At 38.4% G+C, this 22,837-nt stretch overlaps 1 protein-coding gene across 4 annotated transcripts in view; it reads right to left on the bottom strand.

The window, feature by feature from the left end:
* Nucleotides 1-22,837, bottom strand: part of LOC142379793 (CUB and sushi domain-containing protein 3-like) — a 284,354-nt gene that overhangs the window by 31,519 nt on the left and 229,998 nt on the right. For all 4 annotated transcript variants that reach the window (XM_075465063.1, XM_075465065.1, XM_075465064.1 and 1 more), the window contains exons 58-60: nucleotides 21,372-21,548; nucleotides 11,538-11,717; nucleotides 4,236-4,409 (exon numbers count right to left, since the gene is read on the bottom strand). In XM_075465063.1, coding sequence (XP_075321178.1) covers nucleotides 4,236-4,409; nucleotides 11,538-11,717; nucleotides 21,372-21,548 — 531 coding nt within the window. The remainder of the gene's footprint in view (nucleotides 1-4,235; nucleotides 4,410-11,537; nucleotides 11,718-21,371; nucleotides 21,549-22,837) is intronic.

The following is a 22,837-nucleotide window of genomic DNA, read 5'->3' as shown; positions in this document are numbered from 1 at the left end:
TGGAGTTGCTCTCTGAGCCTCTTGTATGACATTGCTTTTTTAATGGGACTCCAGCCAGTCAAAGCAGATGAAGCCTGATTGATTATAACTGCTGCAACTTCAGTTTATTGCTCATCGACATCTTATCAAACTGACTGGAATAATTAAGGCTTAATTTGTTTGATGGTGAGACAAGAAAGGTACTTCCCAGTCTCAAAATACATCCCTTACTATATCCAGCAATCCACTAAGACAGCGGTAATAAGTAGAAACTACTTGTTAACTGTCGGAGGTTCATAAATGCTCAGTGTGTGTGAGAGCAAAGGAGAGGACGACAGTCACAGCATTCAGTCACGCAGCCGGAGCACAGCGGGATCACGCCAATAATGAGGCAGATGCTTCTCTAGACCTGACATGTGCTGCTGCGTGGAGGTCTGCTGACAGAGATAAGTTCTTGCTTGCGCTCCTCCTACAAGTCATGAACTCACGGGGGTCTTCCCACAACCAATCCCTGACATAATAGATATCTCGTGGAAGAGGAGATTAGAATCCAGCCCGTGCAGGAATAGCTGAATAAAGCCATTACTGCAAATACTGTTATCTGAGAAACAAATTCTTGTATTCTGAGCCATATCTTTTCCAAGAAAATGTTTGCCTATACTGTTGGTCTCCTCTGAAAACACTGCATTGTGTGTTCCAAGATCCCATTCTGACCATGTCTGATATGACAACAAATAAAAATGCAAATGCCTGGCAAGATCTGAGAACGATTCTTGTCACTTTTCACAAATGTGACAAGAATGGCATTGTAAGAGTTAGTATTCAGATGGTATTTCTTGGAGGGTTGACAATACAGGGCAAACAGGTGACAAGCACACCAGTCATAAGCTGGAACCCACAGGGAAATGATGTACTGTTTTATGGATATATAAGAGAAATAGCCCCAGGCCAAACCAAGCTCAGCATATTCAATGTGCCACATGTGCATGTGTATGTACATGTGTAGAAGAAGGAGTGAGATGGAGACAAGTCAAACTTTTTTTCCCTCTCACTGCCTCGCTCCTTTCTTTGATGAATTATCAATGCTTTGAAGTCATCAGTATGCAGAGACCAGATTCAAAGTTGGGATCACAGACTTATCCCTGCAGACATGTGAAACTAGCATTCTCAGACACCGAATTTAGCTTATCCCTGTGTGTAGTTATAGGGTGCATGAACATGCATCTTAATCACATTTGTCTGCAAATGCTTGCAGAAATGATAGATTTTAAGAAGAGCTTTGTTTTTGCAGACTGATTGCATCTGCCATAGTTTTGCTGATCGCTATTTCAACTAAAACTGCTGAGTTCAAGATGAGATGCGATTGTTATTTTCTGCTCTGCAATAAACATCAAGGATCAGCAAGGCAAGGACTTTAAAATCATTCTCCACTAACCAAAATTTAGCAAACTCATCAGGTTTATTTTGGGTTTAAAACCTTGTTGGAAAATGTGAAATATCTCAAATCTTAAACATAATGTTTCATGTTATGACAATTTCAGTGATTATTTTGACCTGCATCTCGTGCACAGATACAAAAACCTTTTTGGCCAATGAGCATTTACAGCTTCCTCATGACAAATGTTTGCATTTATAAAGTAACAAAGCCTGTACAGTTTTGCTCTATTCAATACTGTGAGCAATAAGGATTTACCTCTTTATAATGGCATCATTATTCATAATAACTACCACCTGGGACTGGTTTAGATAGTGCTGTGCTGACATTTTAATGCATAGATAATAGCCTCTTCTACACCAAATATGATCAGCATTTTCCTCTCCTTTGTTCCCTCTTTCCATTCTCATATATTTGCCTCTGCAAAACTTAAGTGATTCATCACGGTCTTACTGCCACTTTAAGTATGCAGACCGCGGGGAGCCAAGATCTCTACAGAAAGTTGGGTTTTGACCAAAATTATATTTACAGAAAGTGACTCTCAAGTTGTGTCTATTTCGCACAATCATTAGAACATGCATCTATGTCACGAGTAATGGAGCTATTAAGTTTAATTACTTGGTCAGGGACAATTCTATGCCTGACAGGCTAAACACTATACTGGAGTATGAAGGTTACTTGCTCACTCTGCTGCAGGAGGTTATTCTGAGGGTGCTGATGTGGAAAAATTATTGTAGTGTATTGAGGGATGTCACTGCTCATCATAATGGTAGTGGACAGCGTCTAGACATGGTACATTTACCTTGTCGAACCTTATCCATTTTGTGACCAGATGGCCGGTTTTACCCATAATAGCAGAGTACAGATACCAGGGCACTTTGGCGTAAACAAGACTTCGGTCATTTAGCTTTGCTAAAGCACAAATCATATCTGGTTGTCACAAACCAGTATGAAGCAAAGTATAGTGCTAATCAGAGAGCACTGCCCATTGACTGACGTGAATTAAAACAAACAACCACCATGTGGACATTAAGAGTAGCAGGACGCAGAAGGTACTGTGCCTCTAACCTGCATAGGAACAAACACAAGCAGTTTGTCACCTACATCGCAGATGCAGACGTACCCACGCAGGGCTGTGTTCGCTTGACTAACCACAGCATGTGGTTATGTATCATGTATCAAACTGTCAGTCAGAGAGTTTTTAGTTTCTTGTGATTTAGCAAGTGGTACTAAAATACTTATATTAGATAAGTATCTAAATAAGCAATTGCATAACATCTAGTTTCTCTCCAGTTCATGAACTCTTTCCTTCAGCAAGTGATGCACTGTAGTTACTGTATGTATCTTTAATGACTGCAGCTAATGAAACCCATAACTCATGGAAGAGATTGCTTGCACAAGAGGTCCGTGTTAAACTAGACCAAACAACAGAAAAACTGCCTACAATCACCAGTTGTTGTGTTGTGACACAAAATTAAACAAAACAAACCAAAAAAATAAACAATTCTTTTAGCACTTGGAATGTTGTGCATGGCTGTTTCAATCGTTTGTTTGAACTCACTGAGTACAGATATTCAGGAAAGTTCTAACAAGCTTTCAGAGAGAAACAAACACGTGTAACTACTTTACCCTTCTTAATTTTTTATTTGTGTGTGACAGTTATTCTGCAAAAGTGACTCGGATGACAGCAAGACACCATTTGAGCAATCATGCATAGCAGATGTTATTAGTGTGCTTACAAAGGTGACTCTGAGAGGGTCTTAAATGTTGTAAGTAGCATAAGAGAATTCACTTGTGGCTCCATTGAGATGATCATCTTCATCATCAACACAGCAGCTTTGACCCGAGGCTAGAGGTCAGTTCACTTTTTATTTAATCAACATGTAAATTAGAGGTTCCATTTCATGTACTAATGATGAAATATTCATTTTCATTCATTATGAACAGGTGGGACTTGATGTCCTTTTCCACCTCAACATTTTTCACTATTCAATTAAACAAAAAGCCATTTTGCAGCTTTTATGAGAATATAAAAGTTACATAACACACAGAAGAAAAAAGAAAACCAAGAAATGGTTTCAGTATAATCGAAAGCATCCAAGAAAGGACTTTGATATTACAAGTGGAAACATAAATAATCTCCATTTTGCATCTTTATCTGTTGTATTCTATTTGTATAATAACTGAACTTTTCCTCTCATGCTCTGAAGTTAAAGTCAATTTTCTTCTTATTGATGAAGTTCATTAACTTAACTGACTTGAAATAACCGTTTAATATGGCAAGCCACTAATTGGTGTTTGGGGGTTTGTCTTGGAAAAATAAAAGTTACTAGTCAAGCAATGAATGTCTGAGACAAAAAGAAAATGCAGGTGCTGCATATTGTTGTCATGGGACCTTTGAGATTTGAACTGTTATGTCACTACTTTCCCAAAGAAAAATGGAGAATATTATAACTTTGACTAACTTGTCTTATCACTTATTCTTTCATGTTTTCACAGTTTCATGCAAAGAGGAAAACCAGAAAATTTTATAGTCAAACACAAGAAGAGAGGCGGAAGATTTAATCTTTCTTTCCCTAATGATGAATTCAAATGAGATCACGATCAATAGACGAAGAGGGAAGGCAGCAGGGTGCCAGGCTTTAGTTACGAGTCTAACAAAAAGCGTATCAAGAGAAAAACTCAATTAAGCTCTTCGCGCAAATAGCCATGCCTCATAAGAAATTTCACAAAGATCATATTGGTCTAAACATCAAGAAAGACTACTACAATTACAGTACTATCATGATGGTCAGTACAAAGGTAAGAAATGGTGACTCACGCAAGCACTGAGGCAGGTCTCCGCTCCATGTCCCATTTCCTGTGCAGCTAAGCACAGCAGGGAAGGACAGCTCATAGCCAGGTAGACAGAGGTAGCTCACACTGGTGCCCCATTCCAAAGCTGAGCCCTCCAAGAGGCCATTGGGAATTGAGGGCGGTGTAGGACATGTCACCACTGTAGAGATAGCGAGGATATCCAAAACAGGCTTAGACATGTTTGAGTTAAAACAAGGCTTAAAAGGATTCGGAAGCTGAAAGCAAAACAAACACAGCAAGCAAGTATAAAAAGAAACCATAATTTGAAAACTTTAGCACGAAAGGCCCATTTATGAATAAGGCAAATGTTAAAATGGATCATAACAAAAGCCGAAAACACAGGCCTTTCTCCCCAATATGAACGATTTGGATCTGAGGGGTAAATTTACATTTTAGATAATTTATGTACACTGGCTATACATTCTTGTCTGCGACAAATGGTCAAAATAGTTCTTCTAGTTATGAAATTTCCAAAATGAAGAAAAAAAAAAAAAAGGAGAAAAGATGAGAGGTCTTGAAAACATTGAACTGTGCAGTTCTGGGCACAAACTCAAAAGCTCATTGAAAATTCTTCAGAAAACTCTTTCTTTCTTTCTTTCTTTCTTTCTTTCTTTCTTTCTTTCTTTCTTTCTTTCTTTCTTTCTTTCTTTCTTTCTTTCTTTCTTTCTTTCTTTCTTTCTTTCTTTCTTTCTTTCTTTCTTTCTTTCTTTCTTTCTTTCTTTCTTTCTTTCTTTCTTTCTTTCATCATGGACAAATAAAAGCTTCAACAGGTTAGTTGAGGATTAACAAAGGTATAGCTTATCAATTAAAATCCTGATTACTGAGGATTTACAAGAATATGACAACATTGTGCCTCTTGCATTTCTATTAAAGATTAGATAAATGTTGTTGGTAAATAAGGTAAAAGGGAATAGAGGGGTAAAAGTGTGCAGAACATAGGAATACATTTCTTGTTCTTGCAGGTTTAATCGTACTAATCAGACCACTTTTACATAACATACTAAAGAACGTGTTTTGTCACATTAATAATGTTGCTATTTTACAGATATTAAGAAGCAACAGAAAGAAGCAAAATATGATCTCCATTGTAGGTAGAGTGTAGGTTGAGTCTGAGTAAAAACTAGGTCTTAAGTGTTTAACTGTGGAGGATTTTTCTACAGTTTCTGTTTGGAGTACACTGAATCATATCTATGAAAAATGAAGGGACATCTTATAACTGTGTTAGCCAAAAACTTTTTGCTTAAAAAAAAAAAAAAAAAAAAAAAAAAAAAAAAAAATCTAATAAACGAATGCATAAATAATAAAGCTCAGAGTTTGTTCTGACACACTTAGAGATGGATCTGTGGGATGCAGATGGGATTTGGGCTTTAGGGATGTGAAAAAATTACAGGGAATTATTTTTAACAGTTACTGTCCTCCCTCAACAACCATATTTCCTCAAACTGTTCTTGAGCACAGCTCATTCACTCCGTGCTCTGTGACGGTCAGCTATCTTTACACGGAGTTTGCTACAGAAGCAAATTCTGTTTAAAAATGCTGATGTGGCGGTGCTTGGCAATGACGTCATCCCAGTAGCGTGTGTAGAAAGCCCCCGATAATAACAACACGGCAGCTCTGAACTAACAGTGCAATAGTACGCGTTCATTCATTCATTCGTCTTAAAGTATTGTTGAAATAAAGACAGATAATGCCTTATTTAGTGGCTGTATTGTCTCTGCCCTGTTCTCTCCCGTTATATGGATATACGCGGAGTAATCTAAATAGCGTTCGAAGGACGCCGACTTTCACCAAACTGTTATCGGTGAGTACTTGAATGTATTTGATGCCAAAAATAAAGTCCAGATTTAAAAAAATAAAAATAAAATATTCCCCTTTAAGGTGAAACGCCTAAAAAGACAAATCAAGGCAAATCAAAGTCAAGCTTTAGACAAGCCCTTAAACTATCTATACCAGGGGTCTTCAACGTTTTTCAGGCTAGGGACCCCCAAACTGATGGAGAGTAGGAGCAGGGACCCCCCTAATATTTATATGGCATACAATTGTGTTTTATATTTAACGGGGCCTAGTGCAGTGTATAAACATAGCTACTCTGTTATTGTACATTCAATCCTAAGCTATTCAAATAATACACAGGTTAAAATATTCATGTTTTTATTTTAAACATGTGCAAGGTACCATTTATAAACAAACATCTTACAACACTGAGCTATTCAAATAATCCACAGATTGTAACTTTAAACATGCATGTAGATGGGACAATGAATCCTCAAACCATCTGTGGATGGCACACGTTTGCACACAATTTGTGAGAAAAAACTGTTTGAAAAAAGAAAAAGAAAAAAAATAATTAAAAATCGTCTAATCAACCTCTGAACCTCTTGAAGACCTCTGATCTATACTATATGTTTAGCTTACAAGTGTAATTAGCTGAACTGTCACGTTGAGCTTTCAAAGTAAGGTTTAGTCTTATGGTAGTGCAAAAGTGTCTGTCTCTATAAACAAAATCACAGACAGATAGATCTCAGCTGAGGTCATGGTTGCTTACACCGGTAGCATTAGTAGGCATCATTAGAAGATAAATCTATCTCAGGTAACTAGTTAGTGTAACAGAGTGCAGTGCAAGTACATGAAATATGTTGTATCAACGATTTTCAAGCCAAACCAAGATTACAGCTGGATAGTTTTTGGTCCTTGATTAAAGAATCAGAGCATAATATATTACTCAGGTTGAAGTGACTACAGATTTTAGCTTAGGTCAGCCTCTGATCTTGAGGATGACTTGATTCCTCATTTAGTTCAAGTGCAAAGTGCTTCCGATTGTTTGAAGCTATTTGTACACTACATCATGGTTGAAATCTAAAAATGAGTAATCTCTATGTTCTGATTATGACTGTGAATACAAAGGCAGCAAACATGGACAACTTTCTTGACACACTTCTTTGTTTGTTTGCTTTTCTACACAATGACTTACAATAAATGTAGAACAGGCCACAGTAGGATGTTCACAGATTTTTCTCCAAGGAGGAACCTTCTTTTGTTCTTGGTTGGCAGCGAATCCAAAGCAATTTTCATATGGACATTTTGCAGCTGTATATATGCTCAGAGGTATGGTGTATTTGGAAAGATTTTCAGGCCACAATAAATACAAAGGAAAAAGCAAAACCACTCTGATATCCCAATCATTTTTGTGTTATTTTGTCAGTAATTGTAATCTGCTTTCTTGAGTTTATGAGGAGAAAAAAGTTAAATACATTTTCTTGAAAGTTAATGAATTAATGTCGACACTTCGGGATTAACCATAATGCTGCTCTTGAATCCCAGAAAAGAAGGTACTTCACTTGAACACACACCGGATTGCCCGGCTGGACACTGCACTGTAGACAGTTGCTTTGGCCGCGTGTGTAAGGTATCCTGCAATAAATATGTGTCAAAGCAACGAGGAAGAGGAAAGTGATAGCAAGGAAATCTGCAAGCACACGTGTGCAAAGTAAGCAATTTACACTGATTAGAAGAGTAGGCTTTCTAATCCCATATGCAGAAATTACTTGAAAACATGAGAAGACCTCAGGCATGGGTGGCAGGCAGAACTGAATAAGAAGCTAAGAGTGGCCCCATTTTTCCTAAGTAGTTCTAAGCAGCATTAGTGCCTCTTAGCTGAACATGCCAAACCTGGGATTCAAACTGAATCCTTGCTGGGTGAGGCTTAGGATGCGTCATCTGCAGTATTTGTATGCACATCACATGCGAACGCCATGGCTAGAACTGACATTCACACATTATGTGTAAAATTATGCATGGAGTAAGCACATGTAAAACCTCTTTGTTTCTTCTCCATGTGTCTTTTTCTGCCTTTTTATCATACCTCCCTCTCCATCTCTATTTACCCCTCCTCCTTGCCTACATCCCCATGGCACATTATCTAAATCTGTGACAAGATGACAGATGCAATGCTTTGCATCAGAATTAAACAGTTCACCCTGCTTAGGACGGCTTCACCTTCGACTTAAAACCAATCATGAAAAAAGAAAAAGGCAAACCACTTCATGGAATAGGCACCATCTTCAGTTACAGACCGAGGAGAACAAAATAGATGTTTTCTCTGTCCTTTTCTAATTCGTTACATATTTCAGTGGTTAGAGATGAGAAGAAAAAAAAGCCAAGATTAACAATGTGGTTTACTTCTGCTTGTTCTTAACAGTCTTTGAAGAAGACCAAAGGAGAGGAAGAAAGTCTTGGCAAGGAGGAAATAGAACACATCTGTATTCTATCATAATACCTCATCGACACTGAGAAATGGCAAAATTAATATTGAGCACCTACTCAGCAATCAAACTCCTCTCTCCTGCTTTTCTTTTATTCATTTACCCCATGAGAGAAATAAGTACTACTGGATGAGTGGGAGTGTGAGAGGTTGCAGGAAGGACCCTGTGGGTCATCTATTATTGCACACAGGTCAACATGAGCTGACAGCACTCAGGCTGCAGCTGCAGTGCTGCTGATGTGAGGGACTCTGTGAATATGTATCCACGAGGGAGACATGCCTATAGCTGCAAGAACTCATGTGATTGTATAAATACATGATGGTGTGCGTGGCAAAGAAACCTAAACTCTTGAGATTTACTGCTCTTCATGCAACTGCTGTAAAAAAAATAGTAGAAAGTAGCATGTGCCTTCAGATATTGGAGCTTGGAGGTTAGGATAATAAACACTGAATTGCATGTGTGCACACGAGTCCACATTCTTGGCCTCTCATTTTCCCCATTTACATAGATATAACAGCTGGGAAACAATCAACTCGTTCAACAGCTTCAGCGTATAATAGAACAGAACTTTAGAATAATGAAAAAGAGAGCATTGCAAATCGGTTTAAGTTTTGATGGTGTAAATTCCTTGTGCAAAGTTGCACAGGGAAATTTAGAAGGGAAAGAAATATATGGCTCAAAAACGCTACCTGGTATATATTTAGACAAAAATAAATATATAAAAAAAGAAGATCAAAGGGGATTGCGTTTTTCCTTGATGCTCAATTCCATTTTAAGAAATTGTTTGTGGTCATTTGTTTTTCAAACACTCCCAGCCCTTCTGGATTTTGTCTGTGTATATTCCTCCAACAGGTGGTTGGGTTTGTATGCGTATATGTCAGTCTCTCAAACTATGCCTCTTTTTCTCAAATTCAATTTGTCCTTTGCCATTTCTCAAGAGGCAAACATAATAACAGCTTGCTTCAATGTAACTGACACAGCAGCCTGGGAGCAGTTTCTTAGCAACAGTGAGACACCATGTGTGTTGCAGACTTTTCCCTCTCCTGGTGTACATCTGAACTGTTAGCTGCACAAGTTAATCTTCCCTGCAATACTATGGTGTCAACAGTAGAAATGCTAATCTATACCTCTACTTGAGGATCATAAATTATAGTCTGAAGTTCTGTTTCTGGAATTTTTTAAAGGAGCCATGGCATGAAATTTTCACTTTTTAAGGTTGTTTAACATTAATATGAGTTCCTCTAGCCTGCCTGCTGTCCCCCAGTGGCTAAAAATGACGATAGACCTAAACCATGCAATGGAAATTATTCTCCGCCTTTGGTAATGTGACCATGCAGATGGCCTGATCGGGAAAGCTGCCTCTTATGACGTGGAGGTTGTTTCCACCCAGAGCCCATATATGGCTATACCAAAACTGCCTTTCCCCGCCCACAGCTCTTTGGCCAGCTCATTGCGCTGTATATGGATGTAAAAAATCTGTTTAGAGCTCCTGGATCAGAACCTCTAAAGAGCCAGTGGACAGATTTTGTTTTTTTCTGGGAAACTGACGACAGAACCGAAGAGATTTGTGTGTGCGCCAAACATTTCACCGACGAATGTTTCCAGAACTTGGGCCAATACCGAGCCCAAGGGAGAGCCCAGACACCCTGCGGAGGAAACTCATTTCAGCCGCTTGTATTCACGATCTCATTCTCTCGGTCACTACCCACAGCTCGTGACCATAGGTGAGGGTAGGAACATAGATTGACCGGTAAATTGAGAGCTTCGCCTTCTGGCTCAGCTCCTTTTTCACCACGACGGGCCGGTTCAGAGCCCACATCACTGCAGACGCCGCACCGATCCGCCTGTCAATCTCCTGCCCCATTCGTCCCTCACTTGGGGAAGGATCTCATTCCTGAGAGTAAGTAATTTAACGCTCTATTATTGTGTTGCTTTCCTGTATGTACAGTATAGTTATATAGCTTGTTACCACAAGAAAGGGTTTGTATCGTTAGCTATGCAGCTAATAGCATCTGCAAGCTCTCATCTCTGCCAACTGGGCTGTTGGAGGTGTTTGCATGCCCATGAGATGGTTAGCTCGCTCATTTTAGACCAAAACCCCCTACTTCAAGCTTCCTGAAGAAGAATGAATCCGCAAATTCAGTGCATTTCATCAGGATAATGATTCATTCATGGTTCCAGCGCTAGCACTACGCGCATCTTTGCAAACCAGAGCAATCAGATGAGAATGTCAAAATCCTCACTCCTGCTTTCCCCTTCACGCACGCCTTTTTTGTAGCTTGCTGTGTCTTGTGTAGCACTTGCTTCATGTTTGACTGTGTTAGGAGAGTTGTTCAATAACTAGTTCGTCATATTGTCAAAGTAAGCTCATTTCAACAGGTTTGGCTAGTTTTACGTGCCATAGCGTTTCACAAAACATTTGCGCATGGTACCACGGGCATAAGTAAGGCCACACCCCCACCCTCCGCTTTGGATTTAAAGCTGCAGACCCTAAACAGCTCATTCTGAGGATCCTAAGGAAAGCTCATTTTTGGGACTGGCTGTAATTCTGCACCAAGGCAGAATTTTGGGGAAACAAACTCAAATACAGTATTAGGGGACCACTAAAGCCTATAAAAATATATAAAAGCCTCCATTTATTTTCATGCCATGGAACCTTTAACACATTCATAATGTAATGTAACGATCACATGTACAGTATGGGATGTTTGTATTCTTCTGAAAGTGTGGACACAAATACATGCTGATCTTTTTCATATATGTATATCAGTGTCACTTGCATTAAGTGTACAGCATGACACTATCTGACCATACAGAAGTCCTGTGTCACCTTCCTTTGTAATCTCAATAAATCTCAGGGAGTACGAAGAAAGCTCTTTATACTGTATGTGACAATGTGCTAACATGCCATGATGTTACAGCAGTGTTTGATCACTATCAAAGTTGACTGTATACTGCAGTTTGAGTACGATACAGATTAAAATGTGCCTTTTGTGGATATTTACCTTGGCATGCTGGCATTGTTCCACTCCAGGTTCCATTGTTTGTACAGATTCTTGTGACAGTGTAGTCTCCTATCATCACAAAGCCTGGCTGGCACATGAAAGTCACGTTGTGGCCCACTGTGATGTCGTCACCGAATCGAAGTCCGTTTGCCGGAATACCCGGGTCGCCACAGGTGATCACTGCCATTGCAGGTCAGAGATATACAACTTACATCAGAAAACATGCTGAATGCAGTGGAGCGATCAAAACACACTGAACTGCTATATGAATTATAATGCACATAATAAGTAAAACAACTATTATTCAGAATTTTGGAATGCTCCATATTGTGGCAGCCTGTTGCAGTTTCCATAATGGTCGTCCATTTTGACCAGTGAGAGAGTGAAACTGTGGTATTTTAGTAGCTATATGTGCGTCGTTCTGCACTGCTATCAACATAATGCATAGGACGTCATCAGCACAGTTGTTGCCAAGCTACAGACACAATACTTCAATGCATTACGAACAATTTCTGGAGATTTAAACCCTGCCTATCCCTCTCCAAAAGTCTATCAACTGACATATCTATTCATTTACTGCAACTTTACAATTTCTTTTTACAGTGTTTGACATTATTTAACCTTACACTTACGTGTGCTGAGAAAGAGTTGTAAGGGCTTATTAAGTGAGCTTTCGCTCCTAGCTTTTTCATTTTACCCCTTTCTTGCAACTGTGTTGTTGGCCTTCTGATTTTGCAGTCGCTCCCTTGTACCACTGCAACAAAATGCACATGCACTTGCTATTTTGGTTCAAGTGCTATAGGCAAAAATAGTGGGTAGAGCTTGTGATGATTGATAATTATCCTATCAGGCTTAACAATTATCCTCTTATCCACATACAGAATTAGTTTAAAATGAGTGGAACAGCTGTGTTACATAGAGTTGGGATTGATACAAACGGTTCACCACAGAGAACATTTGAAAATAAAAGAATCTAACTGCATTTATATCTGCTATTTTTCACCAGCAGTTCATATCATTACAGTGGTGAATGTCAGAATTGAGGTACTTTATAAAGCAAAAAACTCAACATTGAAAGTTATGATTAGGTGGTTATCATGTGGTGATGGTTTGCAACTGGTAATTGCTCCCCTATTGTCAGTCGTCTCTATGGTTTAAACTGATTCTGAGCTGCTGTGAATTTCTTGAACAGAGATATCGCTGTTTCATCATCTAGTTAAGTTAGCACTGCACTGCTCCGCTCTGGGGAGGGCCTTTTAATGCATGCATATTTGACAGGTCATCATTTAGCTGTTGGACAAGAGGGAATATGAATTCATTGACACAAATGGGACATTACTCAGTAATGCCTATTACTGGAAATAAGGATCTTCTAGATTTTTCACCTTAAAAACTTCTGAGCACTTTAAAAAAAATTTCCACGCAGTGTATATTTCAGGAGGACATACACAAAGGAGCTTATCAAGAATATTTATCCTATGCTCACATGGTATTTGAGTTTGATTGTAATTTCTAAGTTGTAAATGGCAGTGATGTCACCATCCAGTTTTGTGATTATAATCGAGAAACAGAGTTTTCTAAAAGGCTCTGGCATATCTGACTTGTCCATTATTAGGATGTAGAATGGATAAACATACACACCTCAGTCAGATCTTGTTATGTGGTGAGTTTTGAGCTTTTTCTAATGTTTTTTTAACTGAAGTGAAAACACATTTAACACAAAGGAGGGTTTAGTAATTGCAGCTCTGTAATGTGTGGAGCTTAAAACTAACTGGACTGTCTGTGTTGTGGACAAGTTGATTCTAAGTGTGGCATTTTTTATTTTGGAACTGTGGTCAAAGGACCACTCAGCGCAAGGCAAGTCAAATACATTTTAAAGTGTATTGAGAAACTCTCTGCTCAGACTCAGCCAAATGGAGCTAAGTTTATTAAAAAGCACTTCACTAGACAGATCACACATAACAGACCAGGAGTTTTTAAAGATCGAGAAGTTGAATATGCTAAAAGGCTTAGTCATTTGCCTGATCTCAACCTGACTGAGTCTTCACAAGCAGAAGATGAAACTAAAGGCAGAAAGACTCGTGAAAAACATCAACTGAACACAGCTGCAGTAAAGGCATGACGGGGCATCATACAGAAGAAAATCCCTTCTGTGATTATGTTCACTGATCCAAGACTTTAAACAGTTATTGCCTACTAAGGATTAGATAATAATATTAAAAATTAGAATGATGAGAATTTGAATTTGTAGTTACATTTGAACTACTGAAAAACAGTGCATGTTGAAGAGTTGACATTTCTAACGGCTTCCTCCAATTTGGGTGTGAGTACCAAAACATTAATGCTTAATAATAATAATAATAATAATAATAATAATAGGGACTTTAAACCCATACTCACAACGTACAGTTTTGAACATGTTTTGTTGAATAGTAACAAAAATAAGTGTACGTAATAGACCATCCGTCTGCACACTAGCACATGCTGGGCGATAAAAATAACTAAAACGATTTAGGACATCTAACATGATGCAATGTGAAAGTAAGACTTGTCCAGGGCTGATGATTTAAGTGTAGCTATGACAGAGCACTACGAGGATTACCCACACAGCATATTCTGTACTGCAATCACCAAGTGGTTTTTACATACCCATTTTCTGAAATACATGTGGTTAATTTGTCTGATTAAAGTGGGCAGTCAGTTGAAATAATTGTAATGTTGCTTGATATCTTTTTATATGCCAACTTTTGGCTTCTTGTCATATCAAAATTTCTCTGAAGTAAACAGATGGCTGAGTGTTGGCCGACTCCACCGTCAGGTCGTAACCGGGTGGCATCTCTGATGAAATTACAGTCTCCAGTCTTTTGATTGCTTTTCATCGTCCTTGTTTCATCTCACAAGCCCTAATTTGTGCATACTTATTAGAAAATCTTTCTTGATTTATTCACCTTAATGTTAGAAGCCAGAATGATGCATATGGCTGCCTCTACCAACACCTCTTCACTTAAATCATTTTCTGTTTGTTTATTTTCAGTTGCTGCCAAGGACTTCAACACGTGGACTTGTTTATGACTGCTGGGTGAAACTAACTTTGTGTCCAGAAATGATTAATTTGGTAACGATGAGGCCGTGCACAGACAAAAAAAAGTGTCAATAAATGCAATTCTGAGTGGATTGGCTGTGAGTTGTTGCTTTCTCCTGTAATTAATATAATTTTACACATATGAATTTTTTTTTCCATTTGCACAACATCATTAAACGAACAGTTAAGAAATGATAAACCAATTAATTGTAGAAAACAAGCAGCATATGTTTGCCTGTCATGTGCTGTGATGCTAGTTTTAGTTGTTTGTATCTTTCAGGTGCCACATCCGCCAGAAAGATTCCTATATTATATGTCATAGGAATAAATTGCAGCACAGATGGCCATTATTTGTTTCTTCATACAGTCATTTATAAGATGCCTGCAGTGCACACAGAATCTAACCTGTCAGTCATAACCATTTTCCTTTTGACTGGACAGGTATTCTGAGCATTAGATTACTTTTTTGGACCATCATCTCAAACAAATCATACATAAGGATTTTTTCACGATCTCAAAGTTGTAATTATCAATTAAGAAATTAATAGTAATTTAGATACAAAAATACATTTATTGCCAGGTATAATGCCTGTTTTCAGTCTAAGAGAAAAGCATTAGTCACGCCTGATTCCATCCAAAGCTCCCACGTAGGACTTTAAGCAGCAACATAAGAACATAACTGGTTCAGGCTGAACTTAAATGCAAATATGGGAGCATTAGTGGTGAAAGCAAAAACATTATTTTTCTTTCTATGGAAATTACAGTCAGTATTTACGTGACTGGAAGCCATTGTGTACCTGGATGGCCCCCTGCCCATCCAGCTGTCAGTCATAAAAACTTTTCTTTGCATAATTTTTTAAAAAGCTATTCTATAAAGTGGCCACAGTTTCTCAGCTGTGCAGAAAACCGGTTTCTGGTTCCAATCAACAATAAGATTTAACATAAGCTGTCAGGTAGAAGTGTTTGTGATTATCAACAAGACAAAAGGGCCAAATTTACCCAGTTAAGGCATTAAATGAATACCATTGTGATTCACTGGATAAACAGTGCAAAGTTAGCTCTGGAAAAGCATTTATGCTGTTGGAGTGCATAATTTGGTGGGGGGATAACCATTTTAAATCAAAATGCGATTATTTACCAAAAAATAAAAGCCTGTCTAAATCCGTTTTGCAGCTAACATGGCTGTGATAGCTGCTGCTGCAGGACAAAACCTGGCAGGGGGGAGAGAATTTTCTCTATTGATATCTAAATGCCAGAGGAAGACATGATCAGGACAGGAAATACAAAAAGTACAAAGTACAGCTAATAACATGTACACTTGTACCATCAATACATTTATTAATTTATGAGAATAAGGCCAAAGGACATGCGCACAAAAGAAAAAGAAGTCGTCATGCAACACTTGCTGCACCTCATTTCTCTGAACTTTTCATTTTTTGGCCTGTGGTTCTTTTCAATGTCATGTGGCTTCTGTAGTTTTACAGATGGCATTTTAACTGCCTTGCTCCTGGTCCTGAGGTAATTACTGGGATGGTTTATAACATTCCCAAAGAGCCATGAGGGTCACCAAGAAGTAAAACTATGGCAGGTGTACCAAATGTTAACAAAGTGTTAATTTTCGAGAATAGCAGCCTTTTGCAGAGAGACTGCAGAGTGTGGTTATGTTAGGCTCTGAGGTAATTTTAAAATGTCTTTCTTAATCAGAGCTAAAACAGCCATCTTAAAACACAATATGTGACCAAAAACAAAAGCATATCTCAAGATAACAATGGCAGGATTCTTGGGGCTAAAACTGTGAATGAGGGATTCACGGAGCACGAGACATCATTGTCACACATGGATTGGCCTCAACAAAGTCAGGACCTCAACCCATCTGATAATTTTCAGGATATGCAAAAGCTTATTCAAACGATGGCACAGTGAATATGTGCTGCAGTTAAAGCTAAAGAGGGTCCAACAAAATATGACAGTGCATGGCTTTTTTGCAGAGTATTTAGAATTGAAATCATAAGCAATACTGGCAACACCCATCTGTACTTCTTCTGGATTGTTACCCTACATTAATTTACCTGGGCCATTAAATCTGTCCCTGGGAGTCTACAGTCATGCCTGAACCTCTTCAAGGTTACAGTCAACCACAACATGGCTTTGATCTGATATTGTTGACACTCTAATATATTGGTTCTTTTTTTTGGAGGCATGAACAAATAGATAACAAAAATCAATAGTTATTAAAATTTATTCTAAGGGGGACAATAAGACACTCCATGTAAAAATAAAAGTGGCGGCCTGGTGATCATCATTGGTTTGTAATGTTTTCTGCCTGAAGTAGTTTCACTTCCGCTGACCTGCTCTTCCTGCTTTATGTAAATTTACACCAGAGAATACATCACTGATGGCCTTAGTCTCATACTAAATCTGCAGTTATTTTCCATTCTGAGCTACTACAATGATACTTTATTTTTAATTAAGCATGGTATGTCTTTCCAAACGTGTAAATGTAAATGTTAACAAGTGCCTATCTATCTGGAGGAATGAAAAATTCAGTCAACACAGGCAGGAAAGCTGCGGGCAATTCACTTTAATAACTTAACTAAACCATATAACTTTTTTAATCCATCATACTACCTTGCTGCCAAGAAAACAAATCACGAGGGTAAAGGTTACTCATCAGAGGGTTAGTTTGACAATGACACGTTTTAGGGATGTTATTGATGTATGATGCTGTCCTAAGAAGAGCCATTATGCCAAAGCATTGTCATGGTTTAAGCTCCACCAGAGGACATGATTTAAGTGTTTCCATTTTATTTGGGCTTTACATTTAGTTGTCTGGTATGACAGGATGGAAATGTGAAAAATCTGACAATTTTAGAGATCACTCTTGAATCCTGCTGCTTTTAAATTTACTAATCTGGGTTTTAATCATATCATTTGCATCAGTCTACCCTGCTAAGGAACTTAAATACCACGTATAAACTAGGTGATAAAAGCAATAATAAGAGTAGTGAAGAATGGGATAAACAGTGGACATGAATCAACAAAGCGACCAGGTACTAAAAGGTAAATAGCATCCCTGTAAAATCTAGGTTTACAGTTTATAAGATAAAGTGCTTGATTTCTAACACATTTTACTGAGTAAGGCTTTCTTATCATGCATGTGAACTGATTTGCAAATTCCCTAACATGCTATATGAATGTACTTTATCAGTTACGTTATTTTGATGTCGTAAACTAAACTACACGATTGTTTTCTCATAAACTGTAAAAAGGATCGCCTCCTTAATGAAGGAACAGTAAGTCAACAAGTGTTGCTGTCCCTGAAATGACCACTAAACTTTATAGTAAATTGATAGTATAAAGGAGAATAAGTTCGGTGATGAGCAGGCACTAAAGTGAGGGAAAGAGAAGAGAAAGCTCCTCTGGATTTCTGCAAGTCTGGTCATTATTATTCAGTCCAATTTTCAATCTTTCTTTCTTTTCCCTGCTTCCCTGTGCATATCTCTCCAGAGACTCATTTTATTCCAAAATTGAAAATTATACCCATACCATTTATCTTTTCTTGTGATTCAATAATAGGCAAAAGCAATAAGGAAAAGAGAATAAGGTGATTTTCAGAGAGAAGAACAATGTGTAATTTTCTTTGACAGTTATCCTGGAGCAAATTGAATATGGATTGGCATAGTTTTTAAATTACTGACAGGCTCATTTGCTGAGATTCAGACAATAAAAACTGCCTGGCAGTTTTGACGCTTTGTAGGGAGAGAATGCTAAGAGATTTATGTATTTTTAAACATTTATTGTCTATTTGAGCTCAGCTGTTTATGGCTCATTTTGAGAAAAATATGGGGCAACCAGATCTTTAAAGAGGTTTATCTGTTAAAGTTTGATTTGATTGAGCAGCTTCATACAAAGAATTAGAACAGCAGTTAATTCAGTCTTCTATGCTAACAATATAGTAATATTCATTGCAAATGACATCCTGCTAAACAACCTTACATTTCCTGTTTTTCAACATTTCATATTCTTTTGTTTCCACTTTGTGAATGACACATTCTGCAGCTGCTAGGTTAGATTTGAAAGTATAACTAAGCTAAGTGTCACTCTGCTGTGTTTAATGTTTCACATCAGGGGTATAATCAGGACTGTCTGAACATATCTACTTAGTCAGACACCAATCTCACCGCATTTTTTAAAAAGTGATAACACAAAAATCTGCCCTTCTTTTGCTTTCATAAGATGAATGCTGTGCAACAGAAAAGTAAATTCTTTCTGCAAGAATTTATGGGAAATAATGAGAATTAAACTGCAAATTTTCAGAATTGAAGGTGAAAACCTTAAATATAGTTGGTAAAAAAGTAGGGCTGGGCAACGATTAAAATTTTTAATGTAATTAATCACATGATTTCCCCGATTAATCGCATTTGTACGCAAAATCCAAAAATGTATTCAAAAGCAGTGTATAGCTTTTAGCATTTAGTTTTATTTTAAATGTACTGCCATATGAATGTAAGTGCCATAACATTTGTTGTGCAAACACACTTTTAACATCAGCATTTTTATGTAGTTTTTACGTAGAAGCCTCGCTCCACTGTCTGTTTCCTTGAATGACTTGCTGGTATCAATTGTGTGTTTTGCGTGTCTTTAAAGGAAAACGTCGGAAAATTTCAATTTTCCTATTTTCACTGACAACTGTCCCCCAAAATCGATTTCTCACACTGTTTTACATTATTCAACCCATAACCTTGCGCTCCCAGATTTTTTCACTTCTGGCCATGGGCGCAGCCATGTTCAGCCACATCCGGACATATTTTACGTCAGAAATGCAATTCTACTTGTGCAGCGGAAATAAATTTCTACTTGTGTGGCGGGAGTGTGCGAACCAGATAGCTTGGAGCTAACGGCTGTGGTTCCTCTGATATCCTTCGGGTGTGTGCACTGCTAGGTCAATACTAGTCCTAAATACTAAAAGCTTAGAACAAGTCAAAGGGGGAGGGGGGCTTTGACGGCGCCATGCCGACTTGTTGCGTCTGCAAAAATTACCCATCCAAGACGAGGGGGAAAGGTATAACCTACCACTGGTTCCCACAGGATGAGGTCAGGTTTGAAAGATGGCTAAGAGTCACCTGCAACCCGGGGGGTCAACTGACCGAATTCGTGCTGTGAACACCCCCCACTATCCTGCATGTGTGTGCATCGAGCACTTTTCCTCTGATTGCAGTTCGGATAATTTGAAGGCAAAATATTTCCAAGGAAAGCGTCCTGCAAAACTTATTTCTGATGATGCCGTACCCACCATTTTTGGTGCTAAAACGGCAGGAGAGTCGTCTGATCATGGAAAGGTACGTAAACCATAGCCTACTCATAATAACGGTGTATTTTGTGTGAATTTTGACTGAGACCTCTGCATTTCTGACGTCATGTTGAGTGAACATGGCGGCGCTAGGGAGGGAGAGCCAGAGCGGTATAACTTGAATTTCAAACATTCGCGAATGTTACTCTCTCGGGCTGACAAATGTAAACAAGGTGAGAAATCGATTTTGGGGAACATGTACCAGGGAAAATAGTAAATTTGAAACTTTCCGGCGTTTTCCTTTAAGTGATATTTTAGACTGGAACTACTACGGTGATAAGATAATTAATAATTAATAGTCCTTGCTGCAGCTAGCCCCGGTTTGAGTCCCGCATCAGACAGCCCTGGGCTGCGTGTCCTTCCCCCTCTTTATGTCCCCTGCTTCCTGTCTCTCTGAACTTTCCTATCCATTAAAAAAGGCACAAAAGCCCCGAAATTTCTATTTTTTTTAAAAATTAAAATATATATACATATATTTTTAAAAAAATAAATAAAACCTGGGGCGGTCGGTGGCGTAGTGGTTTAAGCAGCCGCCCCATGTACAGAGGCTACAGTCCTCGCTGCAGCTGGCCCCGGTTCAAGACCCGCACCGGACGGCCCTTTGCTGCATGTCTTCCCCATCTCTCTGCCCCCTGCTTCCTGTCTCTCCCTCCAACTGTCTATCCATTAAAGGCATAAAAAGCCCCCCCCCCCAAAAAAAATATAAAAAAAATAAATAAAACCTGCGTTAATCTGCGATAAAATATTTATCGGCGTTAAATAATCAGCGAGTTAACGCAATAATGATGAGTTAACTCGCCCAGCTCTATAAAAAATATATTGGCGCATAATCTAGGCTAAAACAATAATGCAAATACAGTTGAGTATCTATACTATTCCTCAATCACAGGCACATAGCACACTACTTATTGCAGAGATATTGAGGTCAAACCTCCTACATGCGTAGTGCAGTCCTCCATCACATGCACAGATTTTTTTCTAGAATTCTGAACAGCATAGACAGACTATAGAAGCCATTTGAGCCCAAAGACTAGGTTTTGATGATATTATGAAGTAGATATATTTGATCTATGGTGTTAAAAGTTTAACTAGCACTTATTAAATCTAAATGTATTCACACAGTAGCTAGCTAACTGGTAAACCAGATATGATAAATGTAAGATAGCTAGCACCATATCATTGTGGTTATTTAAGAGAAATATGCCATCTGATATGTGGAGGCATTTCACAGTCGCCAATATTCATGGAAAGTCTTTGTTTATGTGTAATTAATCCAATTTGAAATTTGCAAAATTCCTCAAGTAAAGTTCCCTGTGGAAAGTTTCTGGGAATTTTCTGCCCCTTTGCATCCTCGATCAGAAGTCACAATTCCAACCTCCTTTCAAGCCTCTGCAAAACTCACTTGTGCAGTTTGGTGCTGTGCCAGACCATGTGCCATTTGCCAGACACTGGCGTGTAGGCGAACCGACGAGGAGATATCCCTCCATACAAGAATATACGATGGAGTGAGAAAAAGTTGTGTCGTCCACTCGGGAAACGTGGGCATGAGCAGGGGTACCTGGGTTCCCACACTGCACAGCTGTAATACAGAGGAGAAAAGAGAGGATGTGAAGGTCAGAGGTGTAAAATAGTAATGAATTTTCCATATCAGTAATTCACAGTCCCTTAGGTTGAAACCCTTAAGGTGTTTCAAGATGACTTCTGAAGGTGCCAAGGTAATTTAACTGCTGTGAAACTATATATTCCTCCCATTTTATGCAAACATTAATATTCATCAAGGATATAATTGCTGTTTCCCTTTGACCTGTTAAACATTTGTGTTTTTAATTTTTTTTTCTAATTACTATTCAGGTAGAACAGTTTGCAAAAAAAAAAAAAAATCAGACTTTTGTTAGTCTCCATTAGTAGACATAATGTTGCATCGGTTTTCTTTTAGGTAAGCTTTGAAACAACCCAGTAAAGATCCACTAATTTGTACAGCATCACAGCTAAATCAAGTTTAAGAGGTTAATGAGTAGATTACATTTAGAAAGATACATCTAGTGCTGTCCAAAAATAAAATGATTTCAAAGCTATGATGTGAAGACTAAGGGTCAGTTTTATCATAATTCAACTTATGATGAATGTGTGCGAATGTGTGTGTGAACAGAATTTAGAGAGAGAAATCTAGGCATTGACAATATGCCTACAAACATTTATCCCCATAGAGGGGAGAAGACAGTTTGTTTCATGCGTCTGTCTTCTGCTCCAAATCACGTCTAATTACAAAACTGATCTGCTCTCTCAATTTCCTAATTGCCTGGAAAATCTGAAATAGGAATTCTTGGCATACAGGATCACAACATCCTTCTGTTACTATATGGTAAAGACATATGGATGCACATAGCATGAATCTGTTCCCATGTGGATAATAAAGCATATCAATCTTTTTAGAATCCTTTTAATGATCTAAGACAGATACAATGACACCGAAACAGCCTTCGATGGGAACCTGAGACGGTTATTAAGCTGAATATTCACAGTAACTGTTTTCTGTAGACTGTATAAAGGTCGTAGATAATGGATGGATATGCTTTAATACCAGACAGGGGCTTTAGATCACTGATAGGCAGCAATGAAACTCATTCAGGCTCCAGTGAGTCCCTGCCCCCTTCATCTTGAGATGGAAAGGTGGTTAAAACAATCTTTAAATCAGGAGTTCAGATGGGAGAGGGATAAAAAGCCAGCGGCAGAAAAATGTGGGGTAAGAAAAAGCGAGGGAGGCTGAACAACAAGAAGGAAAAGATACAGAGGAGGAGGACAAGGATGTAGACAGACTGACATTAGGAGTAAGACAAATAGAAATCAGAGAAAAAGCATTAAAAAGAA

This window comes from Odontesthes bonariensis, chromosome 5 (genome assembly GCF_027942865.1).
Source record: "Odontesthes bonariensis isolate fOdoBon6 chromosome 5, fOdoBon6.hap1, whole genome shotgun sequence".
NCBI classification, from domain to species: domain Eukaryota; kingdom Metazoa; phylum Chordata; class Actinopteri; order Atheriniformes; family Atherinopsidae; genus Odontesthes; species Odontesthes bonariensis.
This window is presented reverse-complemented; position numbering and strand designations above follow the sequence as displayed.